At 35.7% G+C, this 19763-nt stretch overlaps 1 protein-coding gene across 3 annotated transcripts; it reads right to left on the reverse strand.

The window, feature by feature from the left end:
- Positions 1 to 35: 35 nt before the first annotated feature.
- Positions 36 to 14828, reverse strand: LOC124075490 (rap guanine nucleotide exchange factor 6-like). Of its 3 annotated transcripts, none has more exons than XM_058571151.1 (3): positions 14605 to 14828; positions 5147 to 5324; positions 36 to 1027 (listed from the first exon to the last, which is right to left on the reverse strand). In XM_058571151.1, the coding sequence occupies exons 1-3, from the start codon at positions 14713 to 14715 to the stop codon at positions 975 to 977; spliced, it is 342 nt and encodes a 113-aa protein (XP_058427134.1). In that variant the 5' UTR covers positions 14716 to 14828; the 3' UTR covers positions 36 to 974. The 3 variants fall into 3 exon arrangements, with proteins under 3 accessions (XP_058427134.1, XP_046274889.1, XP_058427135.1); XM_046418933.2 differs by having other exon boundaries at positions 36 to 1696; positions 14605 to 14818; XM_058571152.1 differs by having other exon boundaries at positions 36 to 913; positions 14605 to 14816.
- Positions 14829 to 19763: the final 4935 nt, after the last annotated feature.

Genomic DNA, 19763 nt, shown 5'->3' on the forward strand with positions numbered 1-19763 from the left:
CTGCCGCAGTCTGGCTGGGCACAATCAGGAGCCACTTGTCAAAAGAAACTAACTTTATTTTTAGAACCACACACACCAAACAAAACAGCCTCTCAGGAAAAACCCTCAGAGCCTCAACTGCCACCACCGGCTTTTTACAAGCCTCTCTCTCCCACCCAAGCTTCTCTCCACCTCCCACAATCCTCCTGCTCTTGAGGCCGATTGGCTGGGTCACGTGGGCGGAGCCAAAAAAGTCCCCCAATGAGCAGCTCCGTGGTCTGAAAGGGCAGGGAAACAGCCCAATGAGCATCACCGCAGAGGAGCCAATCAGCTAGATGTTGCTGGGGCTGCTGTGAGCCAATCATCAGCCGGCAGCTGGAAGTTTGCTGGCAGCTGGAAGTTTGCTGGGGTCCCTTCGGCTGCGGCTCTCAACATCTCCCCCTCTCTGTTTAAACAACAAGCATGTGGCTTAGGGACCGTGCCTGCCTTAGGTTGTCCAATAGTACATATGGTCCTTAGGTTGGTACCATTGCAATTGGTTCTTACCCGTCACTGACTACCGGTCCAGTATACAGCCACACCTGTGGAGAGGTCTTTGTACCAGCGGGGGGGTGAGGTTCTTTGCCTCACCTCTGTTGGCCCCCAAATTTTAGCTGGACGATCATGACAAGCAGAAGGGAGGAAGATACACCAAGCCAATTGACGGCTCCTTTTGGAAAAATTGTACCACCAATGACATCATCAGCAAAAATACCCCAATACTACCACAAGTCGCTGCACCAACAGATAGTTCACAATGCATACAGGTGAGCTCACAATGTGTCCAGGCAAGTTCTGCAAGCAGTTCAGTGATGGCTATTGTAGAAGCTGTAGATTGGTTTTATCTTTCACTTCACCAGCACTGGGATGAAGATAGGAATTCTGGCAATAATGGCTAAAGAAAAAATTATGTAACATTACAGAAGGCACTAAAAGAAAACAATTTTCTTAACAATTTACATTGTCTTCACCGGCACTGGGATGAAGATAGGAATTCTGGCAATAATGGCTAAAGAAAAAATTATGTAACATTCCAGAAGGCACTAAAAGAAAACAATTTTCTTAACAATTTACATTATCTTTAAGAGAATTATTAAATATAATGAAAAGGAAAGGTGAAAGTAAACAAACAGATCTGTTAACCTTCTTTTTTGTTTACATATTAAAACAATCCTCAACAGTTGTTTACCCAATTTAAATTAAACCATATAAATCACGTGAAAAAAAAAAATATTTGGATCCATTTTATCATGAGCGCTCATCATATATGATATATGGACATACGTACATTCAAACATATAACACAAAACACAAGTGTGCACACATAATATAATACATGCAACACATAACATTATAGTAAAGGCCTTCTAACTTTTTACAGGTGAAATCTCCATTGCAATGTTTAAAAACTCTATAGTCAAAAAATAGAACTGATCAGCAAAACATTAACCTAGGTCTGTATGAGCTCAAAAAACAAAATAGAACTTCATGATATGGCAAAGGGCAATAATAAAATAGATATTGAAAAAAGCATCCTGGTTCTGTTGCAGATGTAAGAATAGCCAAACTGGAGTTTTGGATATCAGTTGTTATGGATTTGAGCCAAATCATCTTCTTTTTGGTCTGTAGAAATCGCTTTAGTTAATCTTTCTGGAATCCAAATCGGCTGCTGTTCTCCCTGTGGAAACACATAAACAGACCCCTGACTCCAGACAATCACTGGGTCAGGACCTTGGTTAATCTCTCTGGAATCCAAATCGGCTGCTGTTCTCCCTGTGGAAACACACAAACAGACCCCCGACTCCAGACAATTACTGGGTCAGGACCTTTCCATTGTCCTGTTAGAATATCCTTCCAAAGTACCTTGGGCTTATGCACATTTTTTGGACACATATGCCTTTCCGCAGCACTAAGTCCTGATGAATCCAAATTTAAAAAGTTTAGAGTAAAAAGGGTTATTTTAAGTTTATCTTTGGGGAATACATACCCCTTCCCAATTCCTTCTTTTTGCTTTAATAAGTACATTTTAATAGTTTGATGAGCTCTTTCAACTATGCCTTGTCCCTGTGGATTGTATGGGATTCCTATTATATGAGTAATGCCAAATGTTGAGCAAAATTGTTTAAAAGAGGTAGAAGAATAACCAGGGGCATTATCTGTTTTTAACTGTTTTGGAACACCCACAGTGGCAAAATTTTGTAAGCAATGAGCTATAACATCTTTAGTTTTTTCTCCGGCATGAAGGGAGCCCATCAAAAATCCAGAAGAAGTATCAACTGTAACATGCAAATATTTTAATTTTCCAAATTCTGGCAAGTGTGTGACGTCCATCTGCCAAATATGGTTAGGTATCAATCCTCTAGGATTGACTCCAAGATTAAATTGTGGTAAAAAGGTCACACAATTTTGACATTGTTTTATTATTTGTCTAGCTTATTCCTTAGTTATTTTAAAACGCTTTTGTAAAGTATTAGCATTGACATGGAACTTTTTATGAAAATTTATAGCTTCTAGTGTAGAAAAAATATGTATGTCATGTGTAGTTTTATCTGCTAAATCATTGCCCAAACTAAGGGCTCCAGGCAATCCTGTATGTGCCCTGATATGTCCTATAAAGAATGGATCTTTTCTGTCCCAGATTAGACTTTGTATAGTGGAAAGCAAAGAGAAAACAGTAGAAGAAGGGGAAATCCTACCAGCATCTTCAAGAGATACTATAGCATTAACTACATACTGACTATCAGAAAATAAATTAAATACAGAATCTTTAAATATCACAAAAGCTTGTAAAACTGCATTAAGCTCTACCTTTTGAGCTGATTGTTTGGGTACTAAAAATGTAAAAGTTTGATCAGGGGTAACTACTGCTGCTGTACCATTATTTGACCCATCAGTGAATATATTTGGAGCATTCATGATAGGTGTTTTTCTTGTCATTTTTGGAAAAATTACAGGATGCAATGACCAAAAAGACAATAAAGGATTAGATGGTAAGTGGTTATCAAATGAAACATTAGATTTGCACATGATTATTGCCCAAGTATTTAACTCATTAGCTAACTCATCAATTTGATTCATAGTATATGGAGTAATAATTTTATTGGGAGAAATTCCAAACACTCCCTTTGCTGCTTTTATTCCTTTGAGTATTAATTGTCCTACAGCCTCAGGATACCTAGTAAGAATAGTGTTAGGAGAATAAGATAAATGTATCCATAATAATGGACCTTCTTGCCAAAATACTCCTGTAGGAATATTTTTTGTTGGTAGTACAATAAATAATAAAGGCAAACTTATATCAATTCTATCCAAATGCATATTTTTCCATATATGTTTCAATGATTTTTAATGCCTTTCTTGCTTCAGGCGTTAACATTCGGGGTGAATTTGGATCTGATGGACCTTTTAGGATATCAAATAAAGGTCCCAACTCTCCTGTTGGTATACCTAAATAAGGCCTTATCCAATTTATGTCTCCTAATAACTTTTGAAAGTCGTTAAGTGATTTGAGTTGATCTACTCGTATTTGAATTTTTGGTGGACGGACCATGGTTGAGGATAATAGAACTCCTAAATAATTAATTGGAAAATTTAATTGTACTTTATCTATTGCTATCTCTAGATTATAATTTTTTAATAAGTTTGTAAGTGTGGCATAACATTCTAGCAATGTGTTTTTATCTTTGTGTGCTAATAATACATCATCCATATAGTGAAATATTTGTAGTTCAGGATTTTGATTTCTAAGTGGCTGGATTACTTTGTTAACATAAATTTGACACATAGTTGGGCTGTTAGCCATCCCTTGAGGGAGTACTTTCCATTCATATCTCTGATCAGGACCTTCATGATTCAGTGCAGGGATAGTAAATGCAAAACGTGGACTATCCTCAGGATGAATTGGAATTGAAAAAAAACAATCTTTAATATCTATAACTAAAACATACCAGGTTTTTGGCAAAGCAGACAACTGAGGAATCCCTGATTGAGCAGGTCCCATAATAACCATCTCATTATTAATGGCTCTTAAATCTTGCAATAATCTCCATTTACCAGATTTCTTTTTGATGACAAAAATGGGAGTATTATGGGGAGATACAGAAGGTTGTATATGTCCTTCCGCTAATTGTTGTTTGATCAGGTCATGGGCTGCTTGTATCTTTTCTTTAGTCAGGGGCCACTGAGGAACCCATACTGGTCTTTCTGATTTCCAAGTAATTTTTATTGTCTCAGTGGCCCTTTCTGAAAATCCAACCCATGTCTGTCTGTTCCTTGATCTATTTGTATTGGTGCTGCTATACCTTGTTCTTGTTTTTCTAATCTTTTTCCTTTCCTAAAACCTTGTCTAGTCATAATAGTGGGTGCATTTTGGTTGATGTTATTTGTTAATGTCAAACCTAATTGATCTAGGACATCTCGTCCCCATAAATTTACGGGAAGATGATCCAATACATATGGCTGTATAGTTCCTTCACATCCTTCAGGATCCTTCCAATCTAATACCATTGCACTTCTATGGGGATTAGTTGCCACTCCTAGGCCTCGAAGCGTTTGAGTGGCTTGTTGTAATGGCCAATGTTTTGGCCATTCTTGACGAGAGATGATGCTAAGGTCTGCACCTGTATCCAGTAGCCCATTAAATTCATGTCCTTGAATATTTAGTTTTAGCATGGGGCGAGAATCTAAATTTAAAGAAAGCATAGCCCAATCTACACCTGTGGAGCCTAATCCCTTGGAACCTCTTTCTACAGTACGACTGGAAAATTTATCATGTAGGCTGGGTATTATTAGTAACTGTGCTATTCTATCTCCTGGTGAAATTACTGATATACCCTTTGGAGAACTGGCTATAATTTTTATTTCACCTTCATAATCGGGATCAATTACCCCAGGACTTATCATAAGTCCTTTTAGAGTAGAAGAGCTGCGTCCCAATAATAAGCCTACTGTTCCTTTGGGAAGAGGTCCTTTCACCCCTGTGGGAATGATTTGAACTCCCATCTCTGGAGTTAGTACTGCTCTGGCGGTACTATGAAAGAATAAATGTACACTGCTTTAAGGCATTAAGTTTTCAGAGTACTTTGTAAAGGAAACACTAGGAAAATATATGAACAGATTTATTTCTTACCAATGTCATCATCAGTTTTGTCTGCAGGTTCTTTTTCAAGATATTCTCGAACAAGATCTCGCCCCTGCAATGGATCTGTTTGATCAATCTCTTCCTCTTCTTCTTCTTCATCCTCAGAATCAACAGGTCCTTCTGGAAGACGTGTTAAATCTACATCTCCTACTTCACTCTCTGTAGCCTACAGAAAGAAATTTTAATCATTTATCATTTTATATGAAAATATTGTATATCACAGTCTGAAATAACTCAAACTTGTGTCCTTACCAAATAATAAAATGAATTTAGGCAACAATGCATGCTGTGTTAAGACTACAATGAAATGATGGTTATTTATAAAAGGTTTCTTTGTGTCTTAAATACATGTTTATCTTTCCCTAGTAAGATATCCAGGTGATAAATCTGAGCCAGGAAGTATAAAATGGTTAAGAGATTCAAAGATCACTAAATATATTGTTTTCCAGAAAACACTTGCTTTTTTTTTTTTTTTTTAAACTCAAAGGTTTCTAAAACATGAAGTATGAGAAAGAGAAAGTTTAACAACAATCACTTTACAAGTAATATATTCTTTCATCATAGATGCTAGATGGTAGGTGATCATGTAAATTCAAAACAAAAGTCTGAGCCAGGCATGATGGCCCAGTGGCTTGGGATATTTCTCTGGGGCAGAAATATCACAAGTTCAATGCCAGCCCCAGCATTGAGACTCTTGTTTATAAATAAAAAATATAAAAAGGGTTGGGGATGCGGCTAAGTGCCCATGGGTTCAATCCCAGGTACATAATAAAAACAAAAGCAAAAATAACAACAAAATACCAAAACACATACATTCACAAGCCCCAAACCAAAACCATATAAAACCAAAAGTTTGAAACAAGGTAGAATAGTATTGCTAAAATAGGCTCATCATAAAAGATGGATACTCCTCGTTTTCCATTGCCTTATCACTAGATCTAACAGTGTGAAAAGAGCTGAGATTATTCTAAAACTAATCTTTAAAATGAATTCAACAACCACAACTTTGGTAATATAATGTGTCATATACCTCTAAAAGAACCAGCAATTTTTACAAAAGTATGAATTAAGTGTAATGCACAAAAAGTAATGAAGATGTGTTTTAAAAAATACAACCATTTTGAAGTGGATTATTAGGCAATATTTCTGAATATTACACTCTTGATTCATATTATAAATGAAAAAGCATGAATGTTAAAGCAGTTACAGAAAAAATGAATTGGACACAGGAATTCCATATAACAAAAAAAGACTCAAATGTGAGTATATTAATAAAGACTATGTAAGTTTCACCCAAATACTTATCTCATCTTCCGTTTTGAACATTTACTGTACTGTCTGTCCGGAAGAAGTTCTCTTTTTGGCAACTGCTGTTTCCATCTTAAATTTCAAGATTCTAGTGGCTACAGTGCCTTATTTCCTCACTATGTAAGCTGAGGTATAAAGAAATTTTTCTCTGGATTTTAGTAATTGGAGTTATATATAAAGCATCCTTTCTTCTCTAGTTGCTCACCTGAAGACAAATCAAAGTATACTGCCTAATAAAGCCACATGAAAATGCCTGTCATTAATACATTCCGCTGGCGTGTATTTAAAAAAAAAAAAAGGAAGCGCCTGTCATGGGAGAAAATGGAACCAATAGGTAGAGAAGGAGCAGGGGAATGGGAAGGAGGATACTGAGCAAGAGGCAGAAACAGAAAGAGACAGAAAGATACAGAACAACAAAACAACAGGTATTAAACATGCAGGCAGAGAAAAAGCACAACATGGGGCTGGGGTTGTAGCTCAGTTTCCTCATGTATGAGGCACTGGGTTTGATCTTCAGCACCACATAAAAATAAATAAAGGTCCATCAACATCTAAAACACACACACACACACACACTCATATTTATGAGAGGGGGCAGGGAGTTATTGTGTCCATCTACAACTAAAAATATTTTTTTTTAAAAGAGCATGACATGTGCAGCAACAGCACCTGTGACAAGTGTCCCAGAGAAAAGAGGGAGGACAAACAAGCCAGCCACAGGACGCCAAATGACTAGAGCCAGACAAATGAGGCCAACACACTTGCAGGTATCCAGGCTCCCTGAGGCTAAAGCTGCCACTGTTTTCTCTGTGGGTAAATAAACTATCCTTCTGTTAACTCAAGTTAGGGCTCTGATACTTGCAAATGAGAGTCTTGTTTACATTTCTGCACAGCTTTAAGTAATAGCTGGTAAACAATCCAAACAAAATACCTAATTTCAGATCTTAAAGATCTTATGTACATGCTACATAAGTGTTTGACCACTGAGGTATATATATTCCTAGAGCCCCTAAAATTCTTATGTTTAAATCCCTATCCCCAAGATGGTAGTATTAGATGGTGAGACCTATGAAGAGATTAAGTTATGAAGAAAGTGATTAGGTCATTGGAACCCTATGAATGTTTAGATTAGTACCCTTAAGAAAAAGGCCAGATGGATACAGTAGTGTTCTGCAATCCCACCAACACAGGAGGCTGGGGAAAGAGGACGGCAAGTTCAAGGCCAGCCCAGCAACTTAAATAAGACCTGGTCTCCAAATAAAAAAGGGCTGGGATGTTGCTCAACGGTAAAGCATCCCTGGGTTCAATCCCTAGTACCAAAATAAATAAATAAAATAAAATAAAATAGCCCAGAGGACACAGTTAGATGGTGTCTATCTAGAAAGAGGGCCTTTATGACATGGCAAATGAACTACAAAAAGGGTTTGATCAGATAACAAATCTGTTGGCAACTTGATCTTTGACTTTCCAGCTTCTAAAACTAAGAAATAAATTCCAGTGTTTTATAAGTCACCTAGTCTACCTGAAAGCACCATACAGGGACAATCCCATGTTATAACTAAATACTACGCTCATAAGGAGAACTGGTGTACTCAATAAGAAAGTGTGTGAACTATGAGTTAAAAACAAAAAAACAAAAACAAAAACTTCACAATTTAAAGAGGGGGGAAAAGCTCCTCTCCAAATTTTATTTTTAAATTCATCAACAGAATTTGAGAGAATAATATGATAACCAAGAGCTAGTATAAAACATATGAGTTCTACTTTTTTTAAAGGTAGGATATACAGCAGATTAAGACACGGCCTTTCAACCTCTTTATCCTAGCACCTGGGATACAGTAAGCCCTCAGAAAGACTATGATAAGTAAAATAAGCTCAGGGTAGTAAAAGTATATTGGTGATAGAACTAAAAATACAAGTATTAAAATTATTGTATTTTTCCTTTTCTGTCATATGAATATGTCTGTGTATGTGTGTGCATATAATTTGGTGTTGTAGACAGTCTGAGGTAATTTGCTGGTGACTTGGCCTTTCCCAAATGAACTATCAGAGAATATTTTTCCTGTTTACATCTAGATAAACATGTAGCTATCACAGATTGAAATTAAGAGAGTTATACAAACTTGCAAAAACCACATTTTCAAATTTAGAGCAAGTATAAAGTTAGAACCTCACACTTTCAATGCTGCTTCTTTCTGTATTCTCATTTTTAGTATTTTATTTAACCTCTTTCATGGATCATTTGGCCCATATAAGGGTTTCTCTTTGGATTTCTGGTCAAGGCAAGAATCCTGTGAAATTAATCTTTCACAATTATATAGTGTAGTCTGGTCCATTTCATAATCTCTGAAACAGGACAGACAGGAAAAGTAAGGGCTCCTCTGCCCTGTATAATAAAACATTAGCAGATTTATTCTGCATTTTCCTCGGAACCAATGTTGGCTGGTTTCTACTTTAATTAAAACAAAACAAAACAAAAAAACAATTCTAGATTAATTTCTAAGTGCCAAAACTGTGCTTGACTCAAGCATGAAATATAAGTTAGTAAGATATCAACTCTGCTCTCTATAAATTCACTCTCATAATGCAAAATGTCAAGTTTACAATTAACTTAAAATAACAAAAAGTATAGTGGGAAAGTGGTATGACATAGAGAAAAACTGCTGTATATTCCAAGGAGATAGAGACAAAAATGAAAATGTCATCAAGGCAGAGCTATAAAATGAGAGAAATATGACTACAAAGTACAAGTGCAGGAAAAAGCAAAAAATTTTCAGGGAACAGCATCTTCATCTGCCATGAAGCTGAATCTAGAATGTACAAATAGGGGGATAGTGGAATATAAAACCAAACTGCAAATTGTGGTGAGAGGTGAAAGGTCTGAATTTATAATGAAGAGTGTAAATCAGGTAATGGTGGGAACTAAACACTTTTTATTTATTTTCATTTTTAAATATTTTTTAGTTTTTGGCGGACACAACATCTTTGTATGTGGTGCTGAGGATTGAACCCGGGCCACACACATGCCAGGCGAGCGCGCTACCGCTTGAGCCACATCCCCAGCCCCCCACTTTCTATTTTTTTAATTGATTAAAAAAAAAAAATGATAGCAGAATGCATTACAATTCTTATTACACGTATATAGCACAATTTTTCATATCTCTGCTTGTATATAATGTATACAAAGTATGTTCACTCCAATTCGTGTCTTCATACATGTACTTTGGATAATGATGTCCATCATATTCCACCATCCTTGCTAATTCCCTGCCCGGACCCATCTGCCCTATCTAGAGTTCATCTTTTCCTCCCATGCTCCCTCTCTCTATCCCACCATGAATCAGCCTTCTTATATCAGAGAAAACACTTGGCATTTGTTTTTTTGGAATTGGCTAACTTCATATAGCATTATCATCTCCAATGCCATCAATTTACCTGCAAATGCCATGATTTTATTCTCTTTTATTGCGGAGTAATATTCCATTGTGTACATATACCACATTTTTTTTTTATCCATTCACCTACTGAAGGGCATCTAGGTTGGTTCCACATTTTAGCTATTGTGAATTGTGCTGCTATGAACATTGATGTGGCTGTGTCCCTGTAATATGCTGTTTTAAATCCTTTGGGTATAGACTGAGGAGGGGAATAGCTGGGTCAAATGGTGGTTTCATTCCTAGTTTTCCAAGGAATCTCCATACTGCTTTCCATATTGGCTGCACCAATTTGCAGTCCCACCATCAATGTATGAGTGTACCTTTTCCCTCACATCCTCACCAACATTTATTGTTGTTTCTTCATAACAGCTGCCATTCTGACTGGGGTGAGATGATATCTTAGAGTAGTTTTGATTTGCATTTCTCTAAATGCTAGAGATGATGAGCAATTTTTTCATAAATTTGTTGATTGATTGTATGTCCTCTTCTGAGAAGTGTCTGTTCAGGTCCTTGGCCCATTTATTGATTGGGTTATTTATTTTTCTTTTTGGTGCTTAGCTTTTTGAGTTCTTTACATACCCTAGAGATTAGTGCTCTATCTGATGTGTGAGGGGTAAAAATTTGCTCCCAAGAATGGCATTACTCATAGAAATAGAAAAAGCAACATGAAATTCATCTGGAAAAATAAGAGACCCAGAATACCTAAAGCAATCCTTAGCAGGAAGAGTGAAGCAGGTGGCATCACTATACCAGACCTTAAACTATACTACAGAGCAACAGTAACAAAAACGGCATGGTATTGGCACCAAAGAAGACTAGTGACCAATGGTACAAAATACAGGATACAGAGACTAACACACAAGATTACAATTATCTTATATTAGACAAAGGTGCCAAAAACATGCATTGGAAAAATGATAGCCTCTTCAACAAATGGTCCTAGGAAAATTGGAAATCCATATGCAACAAAATGAAATTAAATCCCTATCTCTCATCATGCACAAAACTCAACTCAAAAGTGGATCAAGGACCCAGGAATTAAACCAGAGACTCTGTGACTAATAGAAGAAAAAGTAGGCCCTAATCTTCATCATGTGGGATTAAGCCCCCACTTCCTTAATAGGACTCCTATAAGCACAAGAATTAAAACCAAGAATCAATAAATGGGATGGATTCGATCTAAAAAGTTTTTTCTCTAAACACTTTTTAAATATAGAAGTGATGTGATTCAAACATTCTTGCAAATTAAATGGGAGTTGAAAAAATGGGAGTAACCAAACAAATTAAAAAAAAAAAAAAAGATACCTGTAGAAAAGTGACAGTCTTGTCTGACAAGACTGTCAGTAGAGTCATAAATTAAGGAATTGTGTTATTGTCATAACAAAGTTTTAGGAACACATTTATTTTCCACATAGAAACTAAGAAAAGACAGGTGGAGAATGAATGTGTACCTCAGGCTATTTAAGAATGAGTTAATGAAAAGACAAATTATTTTCTTCAAGAGTCAGTATTTCACAATTTTCCTGTTATTGAAAAAGGACTGATACAGAGAAAAAGAAATCTAGAAAGAAGCATTTCTTTTAGAGAACTCTGATAATGCATAGACTATTTCATCCAAGAATAATCCAACATCCTAACCTACTTTCAGCCAAACGTTATAAGCTAATCTGATTTTATAAACATATTCACTGAAACAATTCCTTGCATCCCACCCCCAAAACTGTGGTAAATAACTTTCTCTGAGAGCCAAGAGTTTCTATTTTTAAATAATAAGACATAAAAACTCTGAAGAAGGAAATGAATAGGATGCTAGGGATGTAGCTCAGTGGAAATGCATAGATTTTTAGCCACGTATTTGGCAATATAAAATGGTATAAACAGTTTTCCTGCTAAGAGTTACTGTTAGGTGCTCCAGACAATTAAACTATTGTTGTTTAAGGTACTGGCAATACACACTTGTAATCAAGTATATTCAGTTTTCTAAGTATTGCCAATGTAGTCTGAGGTCAAGGGAAATACCAAGAGACCAGTACTGATATTTAACTCTTCCTCTCTTTGCTTTATTCCCAAGGATCTGGTTGGAAATACATGTGCACGCACACAACATACACAATTTGGTTCACTGATATTACTAACCTAATCCAAGAGTTTTAAAAAATTGTAGGTCTAGAAATCCTGCATTTTTCAGAAGCACATTTTATCATTCTGATTTGCTTTTAATTCCTTTTACTCTTTAGTAATTAATCCTTTCTCTTTTCTCACATTTTTTCAACTTTTATTTTTAACAATACACTCTTTATATCCTCCTTAAGATTTGTCAAAAACAGAAATAATAATGTTCGCTTAAGAAACATAATAAAAACTACCCACAAACCTACCACCAGTAAGAAAACACTGGTAATGATGTCAATTGATGCTCTTGAATTCAGTGTACATTCTATGTATAGAAATATATATAAGTATATAGACATGTGTATTTTTTAGATTTGTAGTGGTTTTTTGTTCCCTTCTGTTTTTATATGTTGGCTTGTTTTTGTTTTAACTTTTATGGCATTTCTTTCAGTACTGCCCTGAGTGTAACAGTTTGAGAATTTTTACTTTCTTTGGCTACTCTTAAAGATTTTACATTTTTGCATTTTGATTTAGCACTGTTAGGGGCCAAACTATATGTGCCTTGACCAGACAAACTCCATTTTACCCTGAGCCTCCATTTCATATTTTAAAAAAACAAAAACAAAAACATCTCTTCAAAACATCTTCGCCAAAGCATTACAGGAAGAGGAAATGGAAAATAACAATGAAAACCAACAGTGGGAGGTAGGACAGTAAAGGGGGGGAAAATAATCAAAGAGGAAAACAAACCATGTTTAGTAACAGAAATAAACAAATATGGCTGGAAGAACAACCCATATCTCAATAATAACCCTAAATGTTAATGGCTTAAACTCACCAATTAAGAGACACAGGCTAGTAGAATGGATCACAAAACAAGACCCAACAATATGCTGCCTACAGGAGACGCATTTGATAGGAAAAGACATACATAGGCTGAAGGTGAAAGGTTGGGAAAAATCATATCACTCATAAAGCTGCATCCTTGAACTTAATTCTCCTCAGGGTTTCCCTCCCTGGAAAAACACAAGAAACTAGAGAAGCCAGAGCTCTACTATCATTTTTTGGGGGCTGTGTGTGTGCAAGGACTCTTAATTCTTTCACAAGATACTTCTTTAGGGAGAGGTAGAATGTGTTGAGTCCCACAACTACACAAACACAATAAGTGGCCCCAGAGCCATTGCATTATTCTAAGTCTCCCCCACCTTTTTTTTTTTAAATTCTTTCTTCTGTTCACTATAAAAGGCAAACAGTAAGATGTGGACGGCCACAGAAATGACCTTTGTTGAGAAAAGCCAGACAGAAACCAAAAAATGCAAGCTTTTTCTGCCTACAAACTTCTCTCCATAGAGGAAAGCTGATTTTCCTAAAATATCTCAATCTGGGTAACTCCATAAAAGTGCAGTCTAAAATATTTCCTTCAGACTACAAATGATTTAATTTCTACAGATCAGTATTATGGGTGGCCACTATTAACATGTGATTACTAGGCACTTAAACTCTGGCTAGTCTGAACTGCGATGTGCTATAAGTTAACATTAAACTGTCTTCTGAAAACTTAGCATGAAAAAAAGAACACAAAATAATTCATAATGTTAAAACTGATTTTATGTTGAAGTCATAACATTTGGATATACTATGCTAAATAAAATACATTATAAAAATTAAATTTTACTTGTTTCCTTTTTTATATGGTTATTAGAAATTTCAAAATTAAATATGTGGCTCACATTAAATTTCTACTACTCAGCCCTATATAGTACATCTGAAATTTCAAATAAACTAACCATGAATACCATGTATCCTCTACTTATTTTATTAGAAGTGTTTTATGTTTTATGTTCTATAATCTATGACATCAACCACCACTGGACTTCAGGACATAAAAACTCATACCTAGAGAACTGTTCCAAACATCTTATATTAAATAAAATCTCACAGACATTCCACTATCAGGATCATGAAACACTGCACTGACTTGAACCTAATTTGGATTTAACCTCAGCAGGGTTTTGTGAGGATTCTCTCTGTTTATGGGTCTTTCCAGAGCCCCTCTTTCTATTACACAATCACTGAAAATCTCAGTAAGTTTAAAAGTTTCTATTGGGGTTTTAAGAATAGGAAAGTCTGCAAATTTACTAATTTTCTATGTAATTCATGTTATATAATAATAGTCTTTACAATTCATAAACAACTGTAAATTTCTTCATGACTTATAGTTAGTAGACTTATACAACTAAATATCAACCTTTTTATAAGTTTGAGTTCAGGGGTTTCAAAAAACTTTTCTTACTTTCTTTTTTAACCAAAGCATTATATATTAAGATAGATTTGCCTGGATTAAAAAAAAATGAGAGAGAATGCTACAGTCATATATTACTGAACTATACTAAATCCTTCTCAAAATATAGATCATCTTCTTAATTAGACTTATGAATTTGAAACAGAATATAAAACATACTTTTGCAAAGACCTTATGCTTGAATTTCATATTCTAATTAAAAGATACATGACCATCTAAGGCATAGGCACAGAGTATTTTGCAGAATAAAAACGCTATATGCACAGCACATAATCCTAAGATATTACCTGATAGATATCAGATAAACTGCTGCTCCCAGAATCACTGGCAATGCTACAACCAGACTGACTAGAAGACACATGAGTCACCTGTGGATGAGGGTTGTCTGTGAGGTGCATCTTGGTAAGATCAGCTGGAAGCTGAAGAAGAAAAATAATTTTAGTTATTCTAAATGTCAAACTTTATGTTTTTAGGAGATTTTAATATAATGTCACTTTTGCAGCACATTTTCATTTTATGTACATTACTGTACAACTTCATTTTTAACCTAAATTTTTCATTCTTACTAAAAATCTTTTAAATAGTAACAAGCAGATGGCACTTTCTAAAATGATTAGGCAAACCTAACAGAGTAGCAAGATCACTGAACGTTTTTCAAAAGAGATTGCCATTACTAACGTTATTTCAGAGGACAAACCTCACCCCTTTTTACCACCAAATAAAAATATCAGCTATTCCCATTGTAAAGCATAGGAATACTATTAAACACACACACACACACACACATGGGGATGTGGCTCAAGGGGTAGCGTGCTCGCCTGGCATGCGCGCGGGCGCTGGGCTCGATCCTCAGCACCACATACAAATAAAAATGTTGTGTCCGCCGAAAACTAAAAAAAAAAAAAATAAATATTAAAAAATTCTCTCTCTCTCTCTTTAAAAAAAAAAGAACATCTTATACTGTAATCAAATACAGCCAAAGAAAAGGGGTAAACAAAACAGGGAGAGTTCATCTTCCCATGTGCTACTGCCACCTATTTGTATTTTATTTACAGACAGTGTCTTCTCACTGAGTTGCTTAGCATCTCACTTTTGCTGAGGCCAGCTTTGAACTCTCGATCTTCCTGTCTTAGCCTTCCAAGCCGGTGGGATTACAGGCATGTGCCACTACACCTGGCCAGGATAGGAGATGTTATAACACTATAAGACTTCTAAGTAAGAAAACCAAGAGAAGAAGTAAGAAGACTAAGTCATTCATACAAGTGATACCAGAGTAATAAAACAAAGCCAGAAGAACGAGTCTGGAAATAGGTTTGGTAATGCTTATAATGTATTGACTGATATTCATTTCACGACTCCCTAAAAAGCAGGTTATTATTATTATTCCTACTTTATGATAAAGAACGCAGGCAGTAAGATTATATAATTTCCCAATTTCACCCTTAAGAAGTAGTGAATTAGGATTCAAACCCAGGTCCTATTTGATTCTAGCACTCTCTATGATACTATACTTTGTGCCAGGGATGTTGGTGGTCAGATCAACATGGTTTTAAGCAGCTTAGTTTAAGAGCAGAGAGTATATATAAGCAAATACCATCTGCTTTCTATATCAAAGAAAACAGACTTCATTCCCCCAAACTTCCTAAGGGATAGGAACAATAATGACTGGTGATTCCAGTTACCATTTGAGTGTTTCTTACTTGTAGTAAATACATAAACAGTAGCAAATACACTTTACATGTCGTTTATACAGATTACCTACTCTAATCAAAGAACTAGAAGAGGTAAATACTATTATTATACCCAACTGACAGATTAGTAAACCAAGGCTTAGAGAAAGTATAATGTTTGCCCTTGGTCACACAGCTAGAAAGCAGAAAAGCTGGGATGACACCCAGGCAAACTGACTCTAAATCAATTTCTTTTCAATACTCAATAATTTCTATTTTCTTTATAACAAATGAAGTAACATAAAAAGGTTCTGTTCCTTCAAAATAAATTATTGGTTCCTTTAACTTTCTCTTGCAGCTTATCTGCTCTTTTTCCTTTTCTTCCTGATCCAGCCTGGACTTCAAGAGCTGACTTTTCATCAGCAAACTCAATTCATTCTCATCCTTTCAGTCCATCAGATCTGGCAAAACTTTCCCATTTTCTAGACTCCTTCATACATTTCCCAGATTTGAACTTTTATCCTCTACTGGAGCCTACATGGTGGGGTAGGGGGTGGGAGTATGTGGTTGAGCTTGAACACAGTCATTATTTAAGTGTATATAGGGTATTCTTGACTGAAGATATAGCGACAGAGAGATACTGAGGAGAGACTATACAGAAAGAATGCAATCATGAATACCATGTGGGAATTTTGAATTTGATTTCAATAGGCTACTATAGATCTGGGGGAAAAACAATGACATTAAGAGCAGCTATATTTCTCAGCAGACAATGTTTTGTTGCAGTAACAGAAAGATTTCAAGTCTTAAATGCTTAACCTATCATAGTGTATATTTTGAAGATTTAAAAAGTTCCATTTTCACTCTACTGCTCTGAATGTGGAACTCATGTTTTCTGTATCTCTCTCATATATATATACGTAAAAGTTAATATCCCCCCCCCCCTTTTATTACCAAATAAAGGCCTGGCATAGTGATACCTATCTTGCATACATGTCTGCTCATTAAGTATGTACAGCATAAATGAATGAATATATTTGACTTCCGAACACTTTGCTGTTCAGGTTTCCAAGGATATCTGAACAGACTAGAGATTTCATTTGATCTTCTGTACAGGAAACAAAAAGAAATTTAGCATATGCATATTCAGTATTTCACTCAGCATAGTGTGTTGTCAATTGTTTAGAGCCATTCCAGGAGATAAAATCCATGAGTATTTGCAAAAGTAAAAACAATTAAAGCAAATCGGTTGGTTCCATGGCTGTTGGAAAACAATGATATTCTTATGCCCCTCTACTCTTTTGATAACAAATGTATATATGGAAGAGTCAGGAAGTCCCAGAAAAAAGAAATCTCTTTCACATAGGATTCTCCAAAGTTACTTTTCCTCAATATTCTTATCAGCATCCTACAAATGTGAAATAGTGCTTTTGGATAATTCCATATATCCAAAAAGAAATAAATACTTACATGACAATTAATTTTAGGACAATCCCAGGTATCCCTCCAAGAAAAATTTAGAGGGCAATTTACATGTTTGGCCAAGAAATGGTCATGAGAAATATTTTCAGCATAGAAGGGCAAAAGAAGTATGGAGATCAACTGGAATGCAGATACATATAGCATAAAAATAATGTTACATGCATGTTCTAAGTTCTACTTCATGTTTTAAAAACTTAGCCTTCAAGAATAATCTGCCACAACAAAGAATCTTAAGATACTTTTTGGTATGTGAAACTTTTAGTCCCTTACAAGCCATACTCAAACATTATTTCACTTAAGAGCTTTCAGTGAGTTCTAAAAATAATAAATACTATATATTATTAACCCTAAAAATGTACTTAAATATACTTAAAAAAAATCAATTCTCCAATAGAACAGCAATCCTCAAAAATCAGTTAAACTTCAAACTGCATTATTAAAACTTCCTTTAAAAACATAATTTCTGTGACTATCTGCAAGTCACTTACTTGTTAGTTTTAAAATGACGAAGATATAAATTTAATTCTTGGATACATATTAAAAAGTGCCAATGTGCTGCTTAAAGGAAGACATTTCAGAACTCTACCCTCTACTAATTTATTATAAATATAAAACATTTCTAACAGGCTTGGTGGTCTAATTTTCCCTCTGCTGAACTAGGAGCACCTAGTGTATACTTGATGCTGGCCACAACACAAATTGAATCTTTGGGAGTTTGGGAGATTCAATTTTTTTTTTTTTAAAGTTAAAATAACAAATGTAACTTAGACCTCATTCTCACTGGATAGATAGTAGGAAGAATTAATAATGTTCAAGATGAGTCCTGGGAATAATCAAGACTAAACAGTGCTGACCAAGACCCAGAACTATAGCACTCAACACAGTAACACCAGTCACACATATTGAGCATTTCAAGCAAGGATAGTTCGGACACAGACATGCTGTGGGTGTAAAATATGGACTGAATTTAGAAGACCTGAAACAATAACAAAAAAAGTAGAATACCTTATTAGTATTTTATATTTTAAAAGTATATATATTATATATCTTATTACCTATTGAAATAATATTTTGGATAGGTTAGACATTAAAAATAATTCTACTAGGGTCTGGGGTTGTAGCTCAGTGTTAGAGCACTTTCCTGGCACGTGTGAGGCATTGACTGGGTTTGATCTTCAGAACCACATAAAAATAAATAAACAAACTAAGGTATGCTGTCCATCTACAACTACAAGCGTTTAAAAATTTTTTTTAAACAATTTATTTTTTATATTATATTTCTGTTGAATGGCGTGAGGCTAGAGACATGCTGTATTCAGAAACCATAAGCAATCCAATATATCTCAGGTAGGGATGTAGAGGAGGATTGTAGGAGACGCCAGATATGGCATTCCTGGGGGCATAGATTTCCATACTAAAAGAAAACCTTCAAATAGTTTTAAGCAAGTAAGTGGTTGGAAGAGACTACTCTGAAAACACAGAAGATGAAGTAAAAGAAAAATCACACAGATGAGGGACAAGAGACACTAGTCAAGGCACAAGAAGATGGAAGCTTTATGAAATTAAAAGTGAACCACCAGAATTATAAGGAAGTTTCTAGGACTTGACAGAGTGACATATGCAGAAAAGTGTCAGCTGAGGGGGGTAGGGGTGGGAGTGGTGGGGGGTGGTCATGTTTCCAAGATCTAAAAAGTAGTCTGCAGTTTATTTTGTGGACAGTCTAAAATTTCTCAAAAACCCAGAGGAGACAACTGTATCCAATCTTATTAGCCCTGGGTATATCCACCAGATCATCACAGTACTATGCCCAAGGCATGCAAAACTACTGGTGAAATTTAGTGCATTCCTCATTATTTTGTAAAAGATGAGAGTTAAATGATCTAATTATTATTATTTTTTAATTCTAAGGCATTTCTTCCCACTTTAATATTTTTGAAACCAAAGAGAAAATTTTAATCAATATTTACAGTTAACATTGGGGGGGGGGAGGAAGAGAAAAAGAAGGGAGGAAGAGGAGCGGCGACCGGGGGAGCGAAGGGAGGGAGAGCGTAAGGATATGACGAAGAAAAAAAAGGAAGGAGGGGAAAAAAAAAGAAGCTCGAGGGACGGCTAGTAGAGCATGGCAAGGGGGAAGGCCTTCTGGTTGTGCGTTTTCTGGCGGGAGTTAGGAAGCGACGAAAGCATGGATCGCCACTTGGCCGTTGCTGTAGGCTCAGATATACTTCTTGTCTTGATATGCTATTTTTAGTTGTAGTTTTCAACGATCATCGCGTGTTGGTTTTCTTCTAGTCCTG

The sequence above is a fragment of the Marmota monax genome, unplaced genomic scaffold (genome assembly GCF_021218885.2).
Source record: "Marmota monax isolate L192 unplaced genomic scaffold, Marmota_monax_Labrador192_F-V1.1 WCK01_AAM20220418_F8-fsc02249, whole genome shotgun sequence".
Taxonomy (NCBI): Eukaryota; Metazoa; Chordata; class Mammalia; order Rodentia; family Sciuridae; genus Marmota; species Marmota monax.

Coding starts and splice junctions, on each gene's coding strand:
- LOC124075490 (XM_058571151.1), bottom strand. CDS start 14,715: ATGCACCTCACAGACAACCCTCATCCACAGGTGACTCATGTGTCTTCT. Junction 5,325..14,604: donor GTTTATCTGATATCTATCAG/GTAATATCTTAG, acceptor TTCTTTCTGTAG/GCTACAGAGAGTGAAGTAGG. Junction 1,028..5,146: donor CAAAACTGATGATGACATTG/GTAAGAAATAAA, acceptor TTTTTTCTTTAG/CCATTATTGCCAGAATTCCT.